This window comes from Typopeltis vanoorti, chromosome 9 (genome assembly GCF_054136105.1).
Source record: "Typopeltis vanoorti isolate ZY-2024b chromosome 9, IOZ_Tvanoo_1.0, whole genome shotgun sequence".
Classification (NCBI taxonomy): domain Eukaryota; kingdom Metazoa; phylum Arthropoda; class Arachnida; order Uropygi; family Thelyphonidae; genus Typopeltis; species Typopeltis vanoorti.
The window spans coordinates 103,559,435-103,578,516 of NC_143557.1; the positions used below are offsets into that span (position 1 = coordinate 103,559,435).

Below are 19,082 nucleotides of genomic sequence, written 5' to 3' on the forward strand. Positions count from 1 at the left end.
AAGATCGTCACTAAAAAAATTTCAGCAGTTTCTACAACCATCTGTAGCAACTTAAATGAGTTAGCGATTTATCAGGCTTTTATCTTTTTTAAATAACGAAACCTGTGGTGCGTTCATAATTAGAAGAAACACACGTATAAACCACAGTGAAAATTATTTAATTGTAAATATTTCATCCTAAGTATCTTAGGATATCATCATTACAGTATTTAAACAAAAATTAGGAATAACATACAGTTAGGGCGCATGATTACAATAGAATCTCATGAAAACGTGCATAACGTGCTAAAGTAGTACAAAAAAAAAACGTTAATTATTTAACACAGTTTTGTATGATAATTTCCCATACTTTAGGAATAGTAAGAACATCGTTGCGGTTTAGGTTTGGTCTGTGTAGTAGGGCTTCAGAACTTTCTTTGTATAAACGTTGATGTTTAAATAAAGATCTATGTAAAAGTTTAGCCTTTTCCCAATGGATCCTATGGTTTGGATTTTCAATTCCGTGTTGAGAGAGGCCAGATTTCTGCGGTTTAAGAAGACGAATGTGGTCTTGATGTTCCGAGATGCGTTTCTGAACAGACCTACCTGTCTGTCCAAAGTAAGATAATTTGCATGAACATGGAATCTCATAAACACCAGGTAACATCATGATGATGTCCTAAGATACTTAGGATGAAATATTTACAATTAAATAATTTTCACTGTGGTTTATACGTGTGTTTCTTCAATTAGGCTTTTATCTGATTTTCAGAGAGTCTCCGTAGCTTAGTGGGTATCTGCGATGTCCTCAAATTTCATCTCTGGAGCCAAGAACTTTTATCAGAGTTGAGTTAGCCGTCTTCTTATACAGGAAGCAGAAGGGTTTTTTCTTTCGGTAAATCAGACTTTTTAACCCGCCAATAGAATACACGTGTAATTAATAGGCATAATACAGGACCCCCATATCCTTAAGTTGCTTTGGCCGTATTTCTAAATAACACTAGCAATATACTAACATTCTGGTTTCCTGTGGTGACCAATGTAAGCATATCAAATTCAATCCATACGATCATTAAAAAAAAGACAGTGACTAACATGAAAATGATAAATCTAAAAGCAACGGCATTTCAGTATTACACATTATAAATTTTTTTCTCAAGAAAAAGAAACAAATCAGTGATATGATTGATGAAAGGTCTTGACTTTCAGTGTTAACCTAATATAAGTTAACTCTGAGGGAAATATTTTTTTTTCTTTTCTCATTGAATACGAAATATTAACAAATGAGGTACTCAAATTCAAATATTGAACGTCTAGGCTGTAAATAATTTAGAGAAAAATGTTGTACTTCGCATTAAAGCCATGAAGAATGAGAAGTAAATTGCCCATTATACCACTTATAAAACCCACAATTATTCCAACGGATACCTTTGAGAAATATCTTATTAAAAGATGGAGGTACAATGCATGCGTTTTCTTTAAAATTGTTCAATATATTATGAATCTGAATTTCAAACTTGCATGAAGTAGTGATGAGCCATTACTGTCGATAAACCATAAACAGACTACTCAAGAAAAATATTTTAATTCATCTAATTTTTGATATTTTTTCAAAAAATTTCAATAAACGTAACGAATTCATTGATTTATTTCATTTCATTTTTCTTTAAAAAATTATGCGATTCTAATAATGACGTTAAAAAACGCACAGCTAAAGCTACAAGTAAGTTAAAATTAATTTAAATTATTTTAACTATTGTATTTATTTTATTTCTTTACTTTCATCATTGTTCTTATGTTGGAGGTTCTATTTATCTTCTTATTCATCTTCCATAAATGATCTCTGATTCTTTCTTTTCTACCATGTATTAAAAATCTCCTTGTATCTTTTTCATAAAAACCCGCTCAATAACTTTTCAGAAATACATTATATGTCATGCGGAAGGGATATGTGAGAAAAAAAAAAAAGAATGTTGCAAAATTGACCACCAGAAGCATGTATGATGTACCGAATGTAGATGTAGTAATTTTTCTGTGTGTGTGTGTGTGTGTGTGTGTGTGTGTGTGTGTGTGTGTGTGTGTGTGTGTGTGTGTGTGTGTGTGTGTGTGTGTGTGTGTGTGTGTGTGTGTGTGTGTGTGTGTGTGTGTGTGTGTGTGTGTGTGTGTGTGTAAGAAGGAGAAAAGCGACATAAGCAGAAATAACACATTTTTATTCACTGCCATTATGAATTCATGGGCTGTCCTGTTCAATGTGCTGCCCTTCCCGATACGCGACAAACTGCACTGTTGTGTCGTGAACAACAGCATAGTGTGTTCACGACAGAACGCAGCTATTCGGAACTGGTGTTGTGCATATGCTGCGTTACTGTGTTTCAGACTGGCCAGTTATCAGGATAACCACAATAAACGCTGTTTTTGAGGAATCCTCAGGGCCAGAAGTTACAGAGGTCAGATCAGGTGAACGAGACGGCCATACAGTGGGAAAGGCACAGATGATCACTGGCTTTCGCGAAATTCTCGAAGAACCACTTTTACGGATCGACCGATGTGTGGATGGACTCCATACTGCATGAAAATGAGTGAATCCAAGCACAGACGCTGCTTCATCCTTGGCACAACAAAAATGTTTTATCATATTGCGATAGCTCTCGGCTGTAACTGAGCAGGTCACAGGATCCGACTGGCGAATGTCCTCAAAGAAGAATGGTCCGATGATAAACGAAGCTGTAAACCTGCACCAGACAGTAACTTTGAGTGAATGTAAAGGAATTTGTTGGATTGCATGCAGGTTTTGCGTAGCCCATACCCGGAAATTGTGGATATTCACAGCTACGTACAGTGAAAGTGAGCCACATCTCTCCACAAAATTATTCACGGCCACGCAACGTCCAACTCCACTCGAGCAAGGAATGTTAAAGCGAATGTAAATTTCATTAGAAAATTCAGAATCTTCCGTAAAATTTTCCAGACAGTTGTGTAAGGCACATCCATATGTCTCGATACAGCACGTGCATCGAAGAAACCAGCGCTGTAATTCATGGCCTGCTCCACACGGCAGTAGCCGGTCATCCACTTGTGAACTGTTTGGTTTGCAACCTCTGCTAGGTCTAACTCCTAACGATCCCGATTCTTCAAAACCACTAATCATTCGTCGCAGAGCACATGGAGATAGTGGACCTCGTCAACATTTGTTCAGACTGAGAAATTCGCGAAGCACTTTATTCGCGAATAATTTTATTATTCAGCCACTTGACACTCACTCTTCTTATTCTCCTAACTCTAGAACGCAATCTAGCATCCCTGTCAGAGTGCGTCATCAACTTCAGGAGATCCATGAACACCTTCCTAGCACTATTATCGCCTGTCTAACAAATTTGTCATGCCAGCGTATGTATGTTTACAAGCTACTGTCGGAGTGTTTCATATTCTCCTGTTCATAATCCTGATTGAAACGAGCATGTGGTTAACCCATATCCCATGCTAGCACAGCATGATCACTCTCACTAATAAAGTTCTTATCTCATGATAAGAACTTTATTCTTATCATCATGTTGGAACGTTAAATTTAGAAGAAAGAAATTATTCAATTCACTTACAAATGTTGGTTTCTCTGTCCCTGTTAAACTTCAGTGATTCAGTTTACACCATTCCTTTTATCTCTCATATGTGAATATGACAATATCTTTCGTATCAAATATGAAAACCAACCCAAAGATATTGTCAAAGATATTGACAATATCAAAGGCCTGGCTTCGAAACCTAAGACGCTAAGGATCTTTGTGAGAGTTTTTCAACTGCAGGTAAGTTAGCTAGTTTTAAAAGGTGGGTTTTCTTTCCGGAAACTCAGGTTTTTCGACCTTCCGCACGACAGACAAACCATTCAGAACACATGCAGTTAACATACATTACAAGCTGGACTCGCTGCCATTTCTTTGACTGCCATTCAAAACAAGCAAACAGTATATTTTTCAATTTTTAAAGTGGCTAAAATACGTGAAAAGAAAAAAAGGAATAGGGTACGTACCATGGTAGCTATCGCTGACAGTCAAACTCTGTATCTCTTTTATATAAGAAATTAATGAAAATATGGAATTTTTAAAGAAAAAGCACCATGTGGATATATGACATTTTGCAATACATGTTACCGAATTTTTGTAGCACATACATAGACAATAAACGCCTAACTTAATATCAAACAGGAGGTTTCAAGACTGATAAGCATATTCAACAAACTGCACTAATACTCTTTGAATAGAATTATTGTAATCTGCATGAAAATCATTTGAAAGTAATACAGGGTTTATAATTTAAGAGAATGTAAGACGATATTTCCCCTGAATTAGCCCAGGATTTGCATATTCCTTTTTCTTTTTATATGAATCCTACTACGAAGGTTGTAAATCTATTGAGTATCTTGGGTGGACTAAGGGAGTTTTAGATGATCCAGAAACTATTCTCTACAGACGACCAAATATAGAATTTTTAAAGTCTCTTCAAACCTGTAGTAAGAAAAGAGGCAGTCTTATGTTGTATAATGATATTTATCTACAGTCAAAAGACATTCTGAAATCCATACCTCAGAGAGATTCAAAGCGTCCTAGTAGTTGAAGAGTGGAAACAGCTGTCAAATGGCTAACCGGTCGACATTTCGGATTAGCAAAACAGTGTTCCCTGTATGGAGTTAAAGCTATAATTCAGTTTATTTAAAGATTGGTGTATAAGTAGCTCGCTTTGCAGTAGCGAGCTTATACCGTTTCCATAATTTAGTATTCTTCTAAAAAACTACTTAATGTCTTTATACGTACCGAATTTCAGAATTCAATTCAACTGGAAATGTCTTAAAAAGACAGAATAGGAGAGCATATATTGCTCCCATACCAGTTTTGTGATTTATAAAACACAGTCGTTGTAGCTCGTATTCATGCAGAGTTTAATAAAGATCGGTTCAAAGTTATTAGGACCGATAAAGACGCATGACAAAGTCATCACATGTTCTGGATGTGAATTATCTAAACTTTTATCTGCTTTAATTTATTCAATAAATCAATTAACAAATGTTAGTTTATCAAATTATTTAACCAACATGATATTTAATAAACGTATAGTGATAACAGATAAACAGAATTGTTTCAAGAGCATCATATCAATATTCAGGCTTCGGTCTGCTTATCAATAATAAACCCAGGAACCTTTTTTTAAGAATAAGAAAAAGATTTCAGAATAGCGAGATAATATGATATTCTTAAAGGAAATACATCTGTTGAATTTACTCTCCACAATCTATGACACAATGACGTCGAGAAATTTAATGATTCTGGTTAAAGTATAGTCGACAACCTAGAGTAGTCTAACAAAAGCATATTCTAGATTTTTCGACTGTACTTTGATCTCAGTAATTTTCTCGACATGTCACAGATTGTGGAGAGTAAATGCGACAGATGTATTCCCTTTACGAATACCATACACAATATTCGAACATATTCAAAAATATGAACAGATTTTGAAAATGTTACGTTTCCAAATGCGAATATTTTCAAAGCTTTCTCAGAAATGTGAATCGAATAACTTATTTGGGATCCCATTTTGTAAATGTTATTATTAAATCAATAATAACCTTACTGAATTACGGCGAGTGATATGGTTATCAGAGATACTCATCTAGCATGTTGAATTATCATAAGTTGGTCCAACAAGCTTAAAGGTGCTTGTCACCAGCATCTAATTCCTCCCCCCCCCCACCCACACACCCAGAGATGGGTGTGGGGGGTATTGAGAGGTGGCTCAGGATCTCAATCCATTAATATAAAGGCGCTATGATATTCTTGTGACCATTCTTAGACGATATTCTGTAATAATCTTGGTGAAAGTGTACACTGTGCAGAGTAATGTGCTATGAGGGCATATACTTGGTTAGCAACGATGTTCGGATAGACTGCATCATTCAGTCTTTGATCGACTGCTATCAAAGAATCGTGTCGGCTTTTCAGGTGAGTTAGCTGATCTCTTATAGTTCTTTACTTGGGTAGCAAGGATTTCTTTCTAGAAACTCAAACTATGATTTTTTTTTATTCCACAAAAGGGGTAAACCAGTTGTTTATCTGTTTTGTTATATACTGGCCTCATGACTAGCTTCTTTAGCCATATTTGTAACCAAACGTGAGAGCCACCGCCTCATTATGTTGACTAAACATAATTGGGTCATGCCATAGGAACTGGAGTATGTCAAACTCCGCGCCTTTCTCCAGTGTCCGATGCTGATCTTTCGCCATCTTAGCCATTGCAACATGTGTCTGTTGGATAGCTATGTTACTTTTTATCTGTTTTTATCCTCCATTTGGGAGTGTAAAAATTCGTGAAGCATATTGAGCTGTGCATTCATTTGACCTAACATAGCATGTATACTAGATTTTACTATTTCAGCAATATTCTTTGTCTTTCGCATGAATCCAGCCATATGCCCGACATTGATTTAGTGGAATAAATAAAAACATCATCCAAAGAAAGAGAGGTTGCTGAGAAAGTTTTCAAGCTATTTTTAGGTTGTCTAGCTGCCTATTTCATTTAAAGTTCGGAGATCACGACCTTTGCTCATTATCACACTCATGAATGCAGATAGTCTACTGCAGATACAATCTATTTATAGCGGCTGTTTGGTCGTGTATTTATCTTTATGTTATGGTAAATTCCTTTTCGCATATGTGTCTAATTATTTTGGTCCCTGAGTATATATTTCCTCCTTTAAATAAATCTAAATCTACTACCCGATGAAGATCACTTCATCACAAATCTATAGCTCACTTAAGCTGACTGTAACACAATCACTTATTGTGATGCTGTTTTTAATAAAGCAAATGTGCAATAATAAATACAAATATAACTTCCGTTTATGAATTTTTACGTCATTTATGGACTCCAAAGGTTTCTCATTTTCTTCGATAGGAAAGCATTTTGCATAGAAAATACATTTCAACTCACATCCCTCATAAAATCGGCAGTCGTTTTCTCCCATCCACGGAGCATCGCCAGTAACTTAGTAATACGCTAACCCAATAAAACAGATGTTAAAATCGTCTGTCCTTCTGTCTACATGCTGATTTACAAAGTAAGTTTATTTTTGGTCAGTCGTTGTTGCCATATGGGTAGCAGATGTTCTCTCAAACACTGTCATGTTTGGGTTTCCGCTTTTGCGACAGTAAACGAACTACTTATGATCATACGTAACTGCCCGTAGTTTGGTAACTGGAAGGGAGCGCAAGTGATTACGGATATTAACGTGTGCCGTAAAATAACTGAGCTGGAATTCTCAAGACGGCGACGTAAAATCGGAACCGGAGGCGGTATGTGGCCCTGAAGTAAGCCTAAATACGAATTTGCTATAAATAAATGGACTTAAAGGTGAACTTTTTGCGTATTTCGATCTGTTTTTATAATCTGTCTTATAAATAAGCTTTCTATAATACGAAATGAGAAAATGAAGAAACTACCACAGTTATTAATACCTACAGAACCCTTTTCTAGTCTTTTTCCCATAGTGATTGTTATTTACAATTGCTTCAGGGGCAATTTATCATGTATGCTAATTGTGTGTATTCTGTGGCCACTGTTTTGAGGAAGTAAAAACCTGAAGTATCCATGATAAATGCACGCGAGTGAGCGCGCGTGTGTGTGGGTTATCCAGTTAATGCATGTGTGGCACATAATTATGTGCTAGTCATTTTAAAATCTCCATAGCTCGCCTTGGTAATTAATGAGCTTAGCCAAGAGAGAAAGAGAGATCAAAGTCGATGTTGGCATCAAATAACATCTATAATGCGTCTTTGTTTATAGTTCTCTCTTTCTCTTCTATTTTTGTTTCGCAGTAGTCTGTGTGTGTGTTAAGGTTCATATTTCGAAATGTCTATTAAATGGATGTTTTATACAAACAAACACCACCACATTATTTATAACCTACTATTTGAAACTGATGTTACATGTATATTAAGGAAACTTTGTTACCAAGCCTAAACCACTAACTTAGCATTGGAAAAGTAAAAGTCCGTGAAGCCAGTGGTGGAACACGAATCATGATGTTTTTTTTTTCTGTCTCAGAAGCTGTCAATGATTTAATGCTGGGGGATATTACGGTATTCCCTCCCGTTTTTTGCGAATGCTTCAGAATGTTCTGCAGATGTATTCGATAATAGATTCATCTTCATATTCCGCTTTTCATAGAATATAAATATTAAAAACGACGACTTCATCCCTAATCATGAAATAAAAGCCTTCTAAAATAAAAGTAAACGGTAAGTACAAGCGATAAAGCTATGTAAAAGTGCAAATATTTTTAAAATTTCAATCAAAAATGCACTAAGATTACAAGTGAAGTTGCCTTTTTACTTCTATCTTTAATAGAATGGAAACAAGTATTCATTTTTATTGCTGTCACCGTCTATTGCAGTGAAGTTTACAGTTTCCTCTCTGCTCTTTCCTTTTCCTATAGATCTGCGGTGACATATGACGTCAGCACAGTTTCACCTATCGATGCAGTCACCATGGAAACGGCACCGGACAGGTTATTTACTCTTTGCTCATATATTTCCCAGCAGGAGGATCAGCAGAATTACAAACCCACCCACTCACACACACACACACATGCGCGCACGCACGCACGCACACACACACACACACACACACACACACACACACACACACACACACACACACACACACACACACACACACACACACACACACACACACACACACACACACACACACACACAGCATTGCGAGGAAAAGTAAGAGAACAGAAAAGAAAAGCAAGAGGCAGAGAAAACAAAACATTAAAGTCGTTTTAGACATGAGTAGTATCAAATAACCTTTATAATGTGTGTTTGTTTACAGATCTTTTCCGCTAGCTAAAAGCATTAATTACCCGGATAAGCCGTATCAAAATAACTAGCAGTTAATTATGTAGTACTGTGCTGCTGCATGCTTTGCCTACATGTGCTTTGGATTAACTGGTAAACATTAATTGAAAACATATTATTAATAATAATGGCACCATTGCAGTGAGAGTAAGGCAGCAAGCCTTCCAGGATGTTTGTGTCATGGGAAGAACCAGGATCGATGCTCAGAGGTAAGCAAATAGAAATCTTCCTTGGCGAAGAATTAAAAGATAATGATTCAAGATGTTTTATTTAGAAATGCAGAGGCGTAGCTAGAGGGGGACGATCCTCCCCGGGCGGCACTTTGAGCAGTTAATTCTAAAATACAGTTTCGAGAACTCAGTTCCAACTATTGTAATACTACAGCGAATTTTCCTCACAATTGCTGTAAGTGTTGCTAGTTGTGAGAGGAGTTTTTCTAAATAAAATTGATTAAGAATTACGTATATTACTATGAAATAAGCTTCGACAGTATCATCAAACGATTTTGTTAATAGAAAAGCAAGAAAAATGACATTTTAGAATGTTGAAATTAAAGTTTTACTTCAAAAATAAACATAGTGTTTTAATTCATTTTCCTGTACATCGTTTTGACTTTTTGTAGCATGTTTGGTGTGCATTGACAGGGACGGAAAATTCAGGGACTGCTCCGGGCGGCAAAAGCTCTAGCTACACCACTATAGAAATGCTCTTCATTTTTTTATCCTAAGCATTAGAAAATTAGAACCCTATAAGTCCATCATGGATAGAACAAATAAGTTAAAAATATTAACCACTCTTGAAATACTATAATTGTTTCGATATACTCTTTCAGATGAGCAATATACAGGAGGGAAACAATTTATAAGAATTAAAAATATTAACTAAACATTAATAGGTATTTCTTTACAGATAGAGAGTACTGCAATGGGTTCTCCCCTCTCATCCATGTTGCCCATTTTTACATGGAGAGTTTTGAAAAGCATGCTCCTGACATAGTTTAATTTAAGCCTGCTGCATGGCTAAAATATACTGATGTATTTTCAATTTGGCCTTATGGCCTAAACGCATTAGACACGTCCCTCCTTCACCTCAGTAGTCAACATCTACGGATATATGAAAAAATAAATTAATGATTAACATTACTATTCTAGTCTTTACTATGGAAAAAAGAGACTAAAAGTAGTCTGACCTTTAGTATGCAAAAATAGATTATTAACCTTTCTAGACACTTTAGTAATGCGTCTCCTAAATGGTAACCTTTATTTATTGTATATATGCAGAAAACTTACATTTTCTCATCATAATCCCCCTCCTAACAGCATGGTATTGTTAAAACTCTTACTAATAGAGTCTCTATACAAATGAAGCATGTCTTCCAGTTGAACATACACCACTTTTTCTACTGGTAACATTCTACATAATCCGACAGAATTAACGAACTTAATCTTTCTCTCTCAGTCCTCAACGTTATCCACATACAAATAGCAATGCAATCACTGTTCCCTATACCTGGCATGCTACAATCTTGAAGAATACAATTGAAACTTTAACTAAAAGCGAATAATCGCTTTCAGATAAACAAGATGATTTATTAGTTATCATTTCACTCCATACTAATAGGTTTAAAATGATGTTTTGACTAGTATGTTTGACAATGATGTTTCTCTCTTAATTAAAAAGTGGAATATATCGCTAAGAATTAATTAGATATTGTGAAGAATTCAGCAATTAAAACTATACAGCCTTAACAAGCAATACTCGAATTGCACACACTTCACTAATCGCCCAAATCACTAATGTAGTTGAATGATCGATAAAGACTTTTCGTGTTTACACTTTATTGTCGCTCTATTAATAAAGCCGGCTTTTCTTCTGTTCTTTCCTTTCAGTAATGGTTTTCGCCGTTACGTATTAGTCCTCTAAATTTAGCGATCAAAACTCATCTTTGCTTTCGATATGGTAAGGATTTCTTTATCGGCGTATGAAAACATTGGATTAAAACTCAGGAATACGAACGTGCGAGAACCAGGGCTTAAGTTCAAAATGCGGACTCATTTCAATTAGATATTTCGTGTACTTGAAGGGAAAAAAAGGAGAGATTTCAAAGATAAGAAATTTTTATCTTTTAGTTTTCTTAAGTAATTTGATGGGTAAACAGATTTGCAGTCTTCGCACTGTTGCTCCACATCGAAAACATTTGTGAGCGGAAAACTTGGGCCTACTGTCAGAAATTTACTAACTTGGTAGTGAAAGAAGGTGACAAACCCTTCATGTGATCATAAAGATCAATTACTTTGTTGGTCTTGGAAAAGTAATTGATAAAAAAAAACACCAACTGTTAAGTTATCGGAAGTGGCTTTGTAATGTGGATGCAAAATCACTTTCCATATAAGCTGAGCTGTGTAAAAAAATATAAATAAATAAAAAGTTTGATTGAAGAAGAACACGCAAAAGGAAAATTAACTCAGCTTGACTAAATTTTAAGAAATAAAAGAAATAATCTCTATAGCCAAACTACGATCTTTAAAAATCTTAGTTAAATATCACCTCTAGAAAGGAAAAAAAAAGACATTTAAATTGCTGAAAAAAAAAGAACTTTAATCGCAAATTACTTTACTAGAAAAACGAATGGTTAATTGATAAAACTCACCAGATAAATTTAATTTTAATGAAATAGAAACAAATAAATAGGACTACATTAAAAAGATAATGTATCATAGAAAACAACTTGACTGGATCAAAATTTATAACCATTTCAGAAATTAGTATCTGATTTGAAGTTCATCAAGAGTTCTTTTTTAAAAACTGGCTTAAGGATTACAGTTATCCGAGGGAAAAACTATGTATGGCACAGAAAATTAAAAATTGAAAAAATATGTGCTTGCACATTACTTGCTACGTACAGTATCTGATTGACTCCAAATCATTACTCACACTAACGCATGAGACATTGTTTTACTGATATAATATCATGATGTATTTTTAAAATATACCGTTAGATATGTATGATATACTTCATAATCTTCCCATATAAATAGTATTTTCTTTTCTTCTCCTGATTCATCAGCTTAACATGCTATTAATATCTATGATAGTTTTATTCCATTGTTGTCTTCTTCCATTCTGCTAAAATTTATTTTCCAATTTTCTGCAGTTGCTTAATTCATTGTCTTTATTTCAAAAACAAATTTATTTCGTTATCTGAGATGTATTGATTTACTTCCAAGAACGAAATCTCTGTAGCTACGTCGATAACGATGATGTCGTTTGGTTGGAAATATCTGGGTTTGAATCTTATCTAGAACGCGAAGAACGTTTATATGAAAATTACAGGTTCTCATATGCAGATAGCAGATTTAAACTCTTGGAAAGTAGAGTTTTTCATTCTACAAAACAAGCTAATCGACTTGGAAAACATAATATATCGGCGTTATAGCCCTAGTCGCTTCTGCCTCAATTTCAAATAACCCAACCTAATCCGAAAATATTCAGAAATGCTTCTTATTTTATTACAGGATATTTCCTTTGTTGTGCACTGAAAAGAATTTCGATATATTCTTATTTTTTTCAACCGAAAAAAGCACATGTTGCATTAACTTTCCATTTGCGGTACTAAGGTTCTAGTGGGTGGATTACAATAATTACATTTGTTCTATGTTTTGTGCAGTCCTAAAAAAAGAGTTAGTATATAATTCTTGTCCATTGACATTCTTCTGCTTCTATCTTTTTGGGTTTCACTTTTGCCATTGGATTCATTATTATGAAAAAAATTATCAGTATGGCCATTTCTTAGAAATATGTTCAAGATAGTTTACCTTCTATTTCTGAATTACATTCACTGTCGTTATTTATTTATTTATTGCCTTTTTCGCATTCTTTTGATTACGTAGGTTCTCTATTGATCCCTCTGTGTATCCACAATATCGTGCATAGGCGTCTGTATATATCCAATTTTATAATTATGCCTAAGATTTTTTTTAATTTATTTATTCTCCATGAAACAACTCCATATATCAGTATTCATCACATATATCATTTTATTGTTGACCATCTCAGGCTCTAAATTCATCCAAGAGGATAATCAAATGGATAAAGACAGATTTCATTGTGTTTCTCTTTATAAAATAGTTTCTTCGCAAAAAGGCTAAATGGTCTTTTATCTTTCGCCATTATGGTCTCAGTACATCGAACACCGATTAAAAAAGAAACTATTGAAATTTTCATCACATTAATTTAGCTCCTTGTTGATGCTATACCTTTGAAATTTCGCTTTGAAAGCAAAGCGACATTTAACTTTTTCTTTTCAATTTCGCTTTGCTTTCAAGTATTGGGACCCTGTGTAGCTCAGTGGATGTGGCGTTTACACACCACGGCGCTTGGCCGCACGAAGGAAGACTTGGTTTCGAGTCTAGTCGGCGACTAGAGGAAATTTTTCTAAGCCTTTTTTCGATCGGTTCCCGAGTTAGTCGATCTCTGGCACGGGCAAGCGGGTTTTTCCTCCCGTAAACTCAAGAAAATCGACCGTAGAACCCACATTATTTCAGACATTAAATATATGGTTAGGGACCACGAGATGGCGGCACATTTGAGCCGTCTCTCTTCACTGCGTACCACTTAATTAGTGATAGCCTTGGGCCATCTATCTCTGATTGGTACCAGTGGAGATTGAACTGCCCACTCAGTCTCCAAAATTTAGATAGGGCTAAATGGCCTCGCCTACTCCCCGTATACGGGAATAAAAAGGCGTTAGATGATTTTTTTTTTTTTTCAAGTATTGATACATAAAGGTACGGATAGACAAAATGTTTTGATTTTTTTTAATATATTTGAAAGTTCCTGTTTGTAGTTCATGACTCAATATTCTGATTAGCCAAGCGAAACAATTACCCAAATTAATACTAGAGGCTCTACAAGAGAAAAAAGAACAAACAACATCTATTTTTTTATTTGGTTTCCACTTCCTTAATACCGTTTCAAGATAACATACATAAATAAAATGGTAAATGTTGTCGTTTGAACAGTACAGTTACTTTAATTAAAAGTACAACTGCTGATGTGTTTACAATCAAATGACTCCAGCCTCCTTGGACTTAAACTATAAATAATGAAACACATTTTACTAAGTTTACTATCAGTTGATAGTTTTTTAAAGCAGAACTTCCTAACAGAAAATAATCAGATAAGAGGAATTTAAAGTCAAAGTGTGCATCATATAATTCTTACTTACTATTTGGCGCTGTCGTTCAGCTGATATTCGTTAGACCTGCCAAAACATTCCTGAACTCCAGAATCAATCCATAACCGCTTCATCGCACTCAGGAGTTCTTCAGAAAATGGTTCGGTATCCTCCATTCGAGATACTACGTCGAACACCATTTTTGCGTCGGCCTATAGTCGAATAAAGTACCACATTAGCTATACTTTCTGTTATACCACTAGATTCTTCAGCGCGCTAATTGCCAAAATTATTAGACGATATTTGCATCTGCGACTTTAAATATCATCTAATATTCATAACAACGTATTTTATTGGTTTACTTATTGTTTATTTAAATGATTGCTATTCACGTAATGATCTCGACTAACCATTTACTTGCTTGTATTCTTAATCATTTATTTGCTTATTTCCTTAATTATTTAGTTTTTACTTGTACGTATTTCTTTACTTCTTTATGTATTTCTTTGCTTTAATATGTAATTTTACGCACTTGTTTTCTTTATTCATAAACGATTGATTAATTTTTTACTTAATTATTTACTTGTCATAGTTGTCCCTTTTTAATATACCTGAATTTGTCAATTACAATTACACTTTCTGTTTACTTAATTTACTTGATAACTTATTTTTATGTTTGTGTTTGTTAACGTGTTAATTATATTCCCGCAAATAATTCATAAAATCATTGAACAAAAAATAAAATAAAAACGTTAATAATTATTTTAATTTATACCATTTTATCTACAATACATAAACATCTAATGCTTATAAAATATGTTATAAATAAATAAATGTGCTTTTATAAATATATTTAGAACTATTTACATATTATTTATAAATAATTTGTAAATAGCTTACATTCACTCACAATGTCTGGCAGCTTATTCCAATCACTCACTACTCGACATGAAAAGACCAGGACTTGAAATGCTTGGTACTTAATGTCTTCCTAATCAACTTTTAGGAAGACATTAAGTATTATTCTTACCTGACATGAGCTGCAAAATTTTCTATATTGTTAGATCCCCTTACCCAGCTTGTATGTTTCTATATCTCAGCTTCTTCTTCTGTTTCTCAACTTTGAAGGCCATACTCCTTTAATCTATCTTCATATGCTAAGTGCCACGGGCAAGATATGAACTCGGTTACCAGGGGCTGTTTCCTCATCTCCATGGAACCCGAGTCTAGATTTGGTCTTAGCAAGGCCTTGTCAAGTGGGAGAATACAGCCTCTAATTTTAACTCGCGGTCCTCCATCACCTTTAGGTCTCTAGATTCATGATCCCCCTGAAATTCCCATTAATATAATACTCAGTCTGCAGTGTCCTAAATCTAAAATGCAGACTGCACTTAGCAACATTAAACTCACGTTCATTAACATTTTCCCATAGAATCAGTCTGCACATGACATCTACAGGGATTCAGTATCAGATCTATCCATTATCACCCGACCTAACTTTGCATCCCGCATATAACCGAATGCTTTCTTGAAGAACCATTCTCAGTATCATTACTATACAAAGTTAAACAGGAGAGAGGAAGAGAGAGAGAGAGAGATATTCATGGACAGAACCCTGTAGTACTCCACTAGTCAACCTCAATCTCTTAGACCGAGAGCTTCCTTATATACAGTATATTCTTTGTTACCTATCAGATAACCACCGTCCAATCCTTACTAGAGGCTTATTTTGCAAACCCATTCCCTTGAGTTTATATAATAATTTTCTGTGTAGAATTCTGTCAGATGCCTTGGCAAAATTCAAAAACATTATGGAATATCCATTTCCATTATCCAACTCTGCTGTGATTGTAAGGTGTGAGAAGATTGGTAAAGCGAACCCCAACAAAGCTATTCTGTCCTCTATAAAAGTGTCGTCTACCCACCTCTGGATGCAGTTTCTGACCAGTCTTTCCAATACCTTAATGACTGCAGAGATACAAATCGATATAAAACTGAGTGCATCAAGTTTTCCTTTACTCTTTAACAGTAAGATTATCTTGCATTCCTTCCATTCATTTGAATCGTGTTCATATGTAGACTCGGGTTAATAACGTAGGGGTATTGTAATTCTCTTGAACAATCATTTAGCACACTTGCCGATGTCTCCAAACCCACCACTATTTTCCCGTGTGATTCTACCTAGGCTTCCAAAGAATCAATGAACACTGTACCCAACTGATTACCTAACGAAAACTCGGTTATTTTCAGTGCATCAGACATTTTCTGACCGTTGACTAAGATTATCCTTTTATGATCATTCTTCTTTTCACTTGTCACATATCCAAAGAATTCTGTCGTATTTTCTTTGATCTCTTCAGCTGATTTCATAGCCTGACACTTTCCTCAGCAAGGTTGTCACTCTCTTGGCTTTATACGTTCATCTGCCTACTCACCACGTATCTTCCAATATTAAATCGATAATGTTTTCTTTTTGTATACTTCCCTCTTTAGAGCTTTGTTCATCCATTTACTTCAGCTGTGATTTATTCCCCTAACTCCGGAAAGGCAGTCAGCTATAGCTTCCTTGATTATTTCTTACTGAATTTCTCTACCATGCAGTTTCTCATGCATGGCACAGTGCAAACTGTTTTCGCAGTTTATTATAGTCGCATGCCTAATAGTTCCACATATACTACCTTTTTAACAAACTCCTATCTGCTTGGTGCTACTATTCAAGCTAAAACTGTTAAAGGCATACCAATTACCTCATTTACAGTCAGACTCTCATATGATAAAACAGATTTAATATTTTTGTACTACGAGTCTCTTCCATAACAGGCTGCTTAAGAAAGTTGTACCTCGCTAACTGTATTAATTCTCTTTCCTTCTTCTTACATAGTTTCTCCTCCTTCCAGCGTACCTCCCAATAGTCGAAATCACCCATAATAATAATAATGCTTCTTGTATGTAAATACAAGACGGATTGTCGTGTGTCCACCAGTTATGTAAATTATATACTTAGGAATTATTTTTATAAAAATATTTAAAAATATTTTTGTAATTACAGTATATAATTTTATTATATAGATGTTTCATATTTAAATATGCCTCAATGTTAATTGCCTCAGCAACATATAATGTTCATGAGTAGTTTATAACCATATCAAGTGAATAAATTGCATTAGGGTTGCAAGCTGTGAATACTACTACTACTACTACAACTACTACTACTAATAATAATAATACATTTTTCATTAATAATTATACATTTTAGTCAAAATATAAAAATCAAATTAATTCTGTTTTTTTTTTATTTATGTAAATTTAAATATTTGGAAAATTGCAAGAACAAATATACAATGATGATCAACTATAAGCATAGCGCTGGTAGGTAAAGGGCAATCTTTCCCTTGCTAAATAACGTGATATGTGAAAAATGCAATTTGCTAGAAGACGCACAACATGCTTGTATACTGCATGGTTAATTATAATAATGCATAACCAATGCTGGCCTAGTTGGTCGAGTGGTTAGGACATTCAATCTCCAACCAACAGGCCTGCTTTTCGAATGCCGCCGTGGACACGGATGTCTGTGATTAACCTTACATAAGAGATGAATTACATCACCCACTGCGAGGTCACCGTCCCGCTTATCGGAGACCTGAAAGTTCCATGTTTGGTCTCTAGAGGAAGGTTTTTCGAACCATGCAGAAAATAAGTAAAAAGTTAAAAAATTATTAAAAAGTAGAAAAATCTTAGCCCATCAGCGCACATCACTTCGCGAGTGGGAAGTGATTAAAAATAAAACACATAATCAGATTACATAATATAAAATACTTGTTCCCTGTAGAGGTTAGTCTTGAAACGATGGACAATATATTTTAATTTTTATCGTATTAGCTTCACAAAAACCAACCTCCTAACCATCTTTAGCCGGACCACGAAAGGAATGTATAAATATATCCTTTTTTTTCAGTTCCTGAGTTAGTTGATCGTTAGGGTATGTAACGATCGACTGTAAGGTTTATTCTTCTGTAAACTAATCACAAATGCTGGCCTGGGTGGCCGAGTGGTTAGCGTATCCGCTCTCCAGCCAAAAGGCTGCGGGTTCGAATCCCGCCGTGGGCATGGATGTTTGTGGTTGTCTGTGAAAATACTAGTTGTGATGGTCGGCGGTAGATGGCGCTGTACATTATGAAGGTAGTTGCGGTTGGTGGAGACGGAGAGCTGTAGAATAGGTGCGCTCCCTCGAGGGAGCGCACCTACTAAAGACTACTAACACCTACTAAAGACTCATCGAGGTGTTATTACATAACATATTATTATTATTATGCCCTGGAGGTGTTATGTAATAATAAACTCAGTTCTTAATCCTACAATTTTTAAAAAATCGACTATAGAACTCACTAGAGTCGATTTTAATCTTTAGTGTTTTTGTATATATAACACGGCGACAGTTGTCTGTCGTACACTTGCCCTAATGTCTTGAAATTGTTGTAGCTCTGAAATCAACTTCCGCCGACGTTCCGATAAGCTAAGGTAGACCAGCTGTCCACCTATTTTGAAAAGTTAATGCTAAGAGAGAGAGAGTTCCAACTAGTCCCTTTGGAATAAGGCATTTTAAGCCGAGCTCAAGAATACTAAGGGCATTCAAAATGCCTCCAAATGTCAGCAAACCGTTTGCAACTTAATTTATAGGTGTGTGTGTGTGTGTGTGTGTGTGTGTGTGTGTGTGTGTGTGTGTGTGTGTGTGTGTGTGTGTGTGTGTGTGTGTGTGTGTGTGTGTGTGTGTGTGTGTGTGTGTGTGTGTGTGTGTGTGTGTGTGTGTGTGTGTGTGTGTGTGTGTGTGTGTGTAAAGAGCACTTTAATTGTAGGTGAGCTAGCTGATTTCACATGAAGTTGGCGATTCTTCCCCTCAAGACACCAGGATTTCATCGCCACAAACAACCAAACAGGCCATAAGAACATACGCATTTTACGTGCAAAGATGGGTATATAACTACTTTATCCTAGCAAATTATTGTTGTGGAAAAAGC

At 35.2% G+C, this 19,082-nt stretch overlaps 1 protein-coding gene across 1 annotated transcript in view; it reads right to left on the reverse strand.

Moving 5' to 3' along the window:
• Positions 1–19,082, reverse strand: part of LOC150103361 (guanine nucleotide-binding protein G(o) subunit alpha) — a 147,855-nt gene that overhangs the window by 32,962 nt on the left and 95,811 nt on the right. Inside the window, exon 4 of the mRNA XM_090397356.1 lies at positions 14,116–14,276. Within this exon, the coding sequence (XP_090253482.1) occupies positions 14,116–14,276 (161 nt within the window). The remainder of the gene's footprint in view (positions 1–14,115; positions 14,277–19,082) is intronic.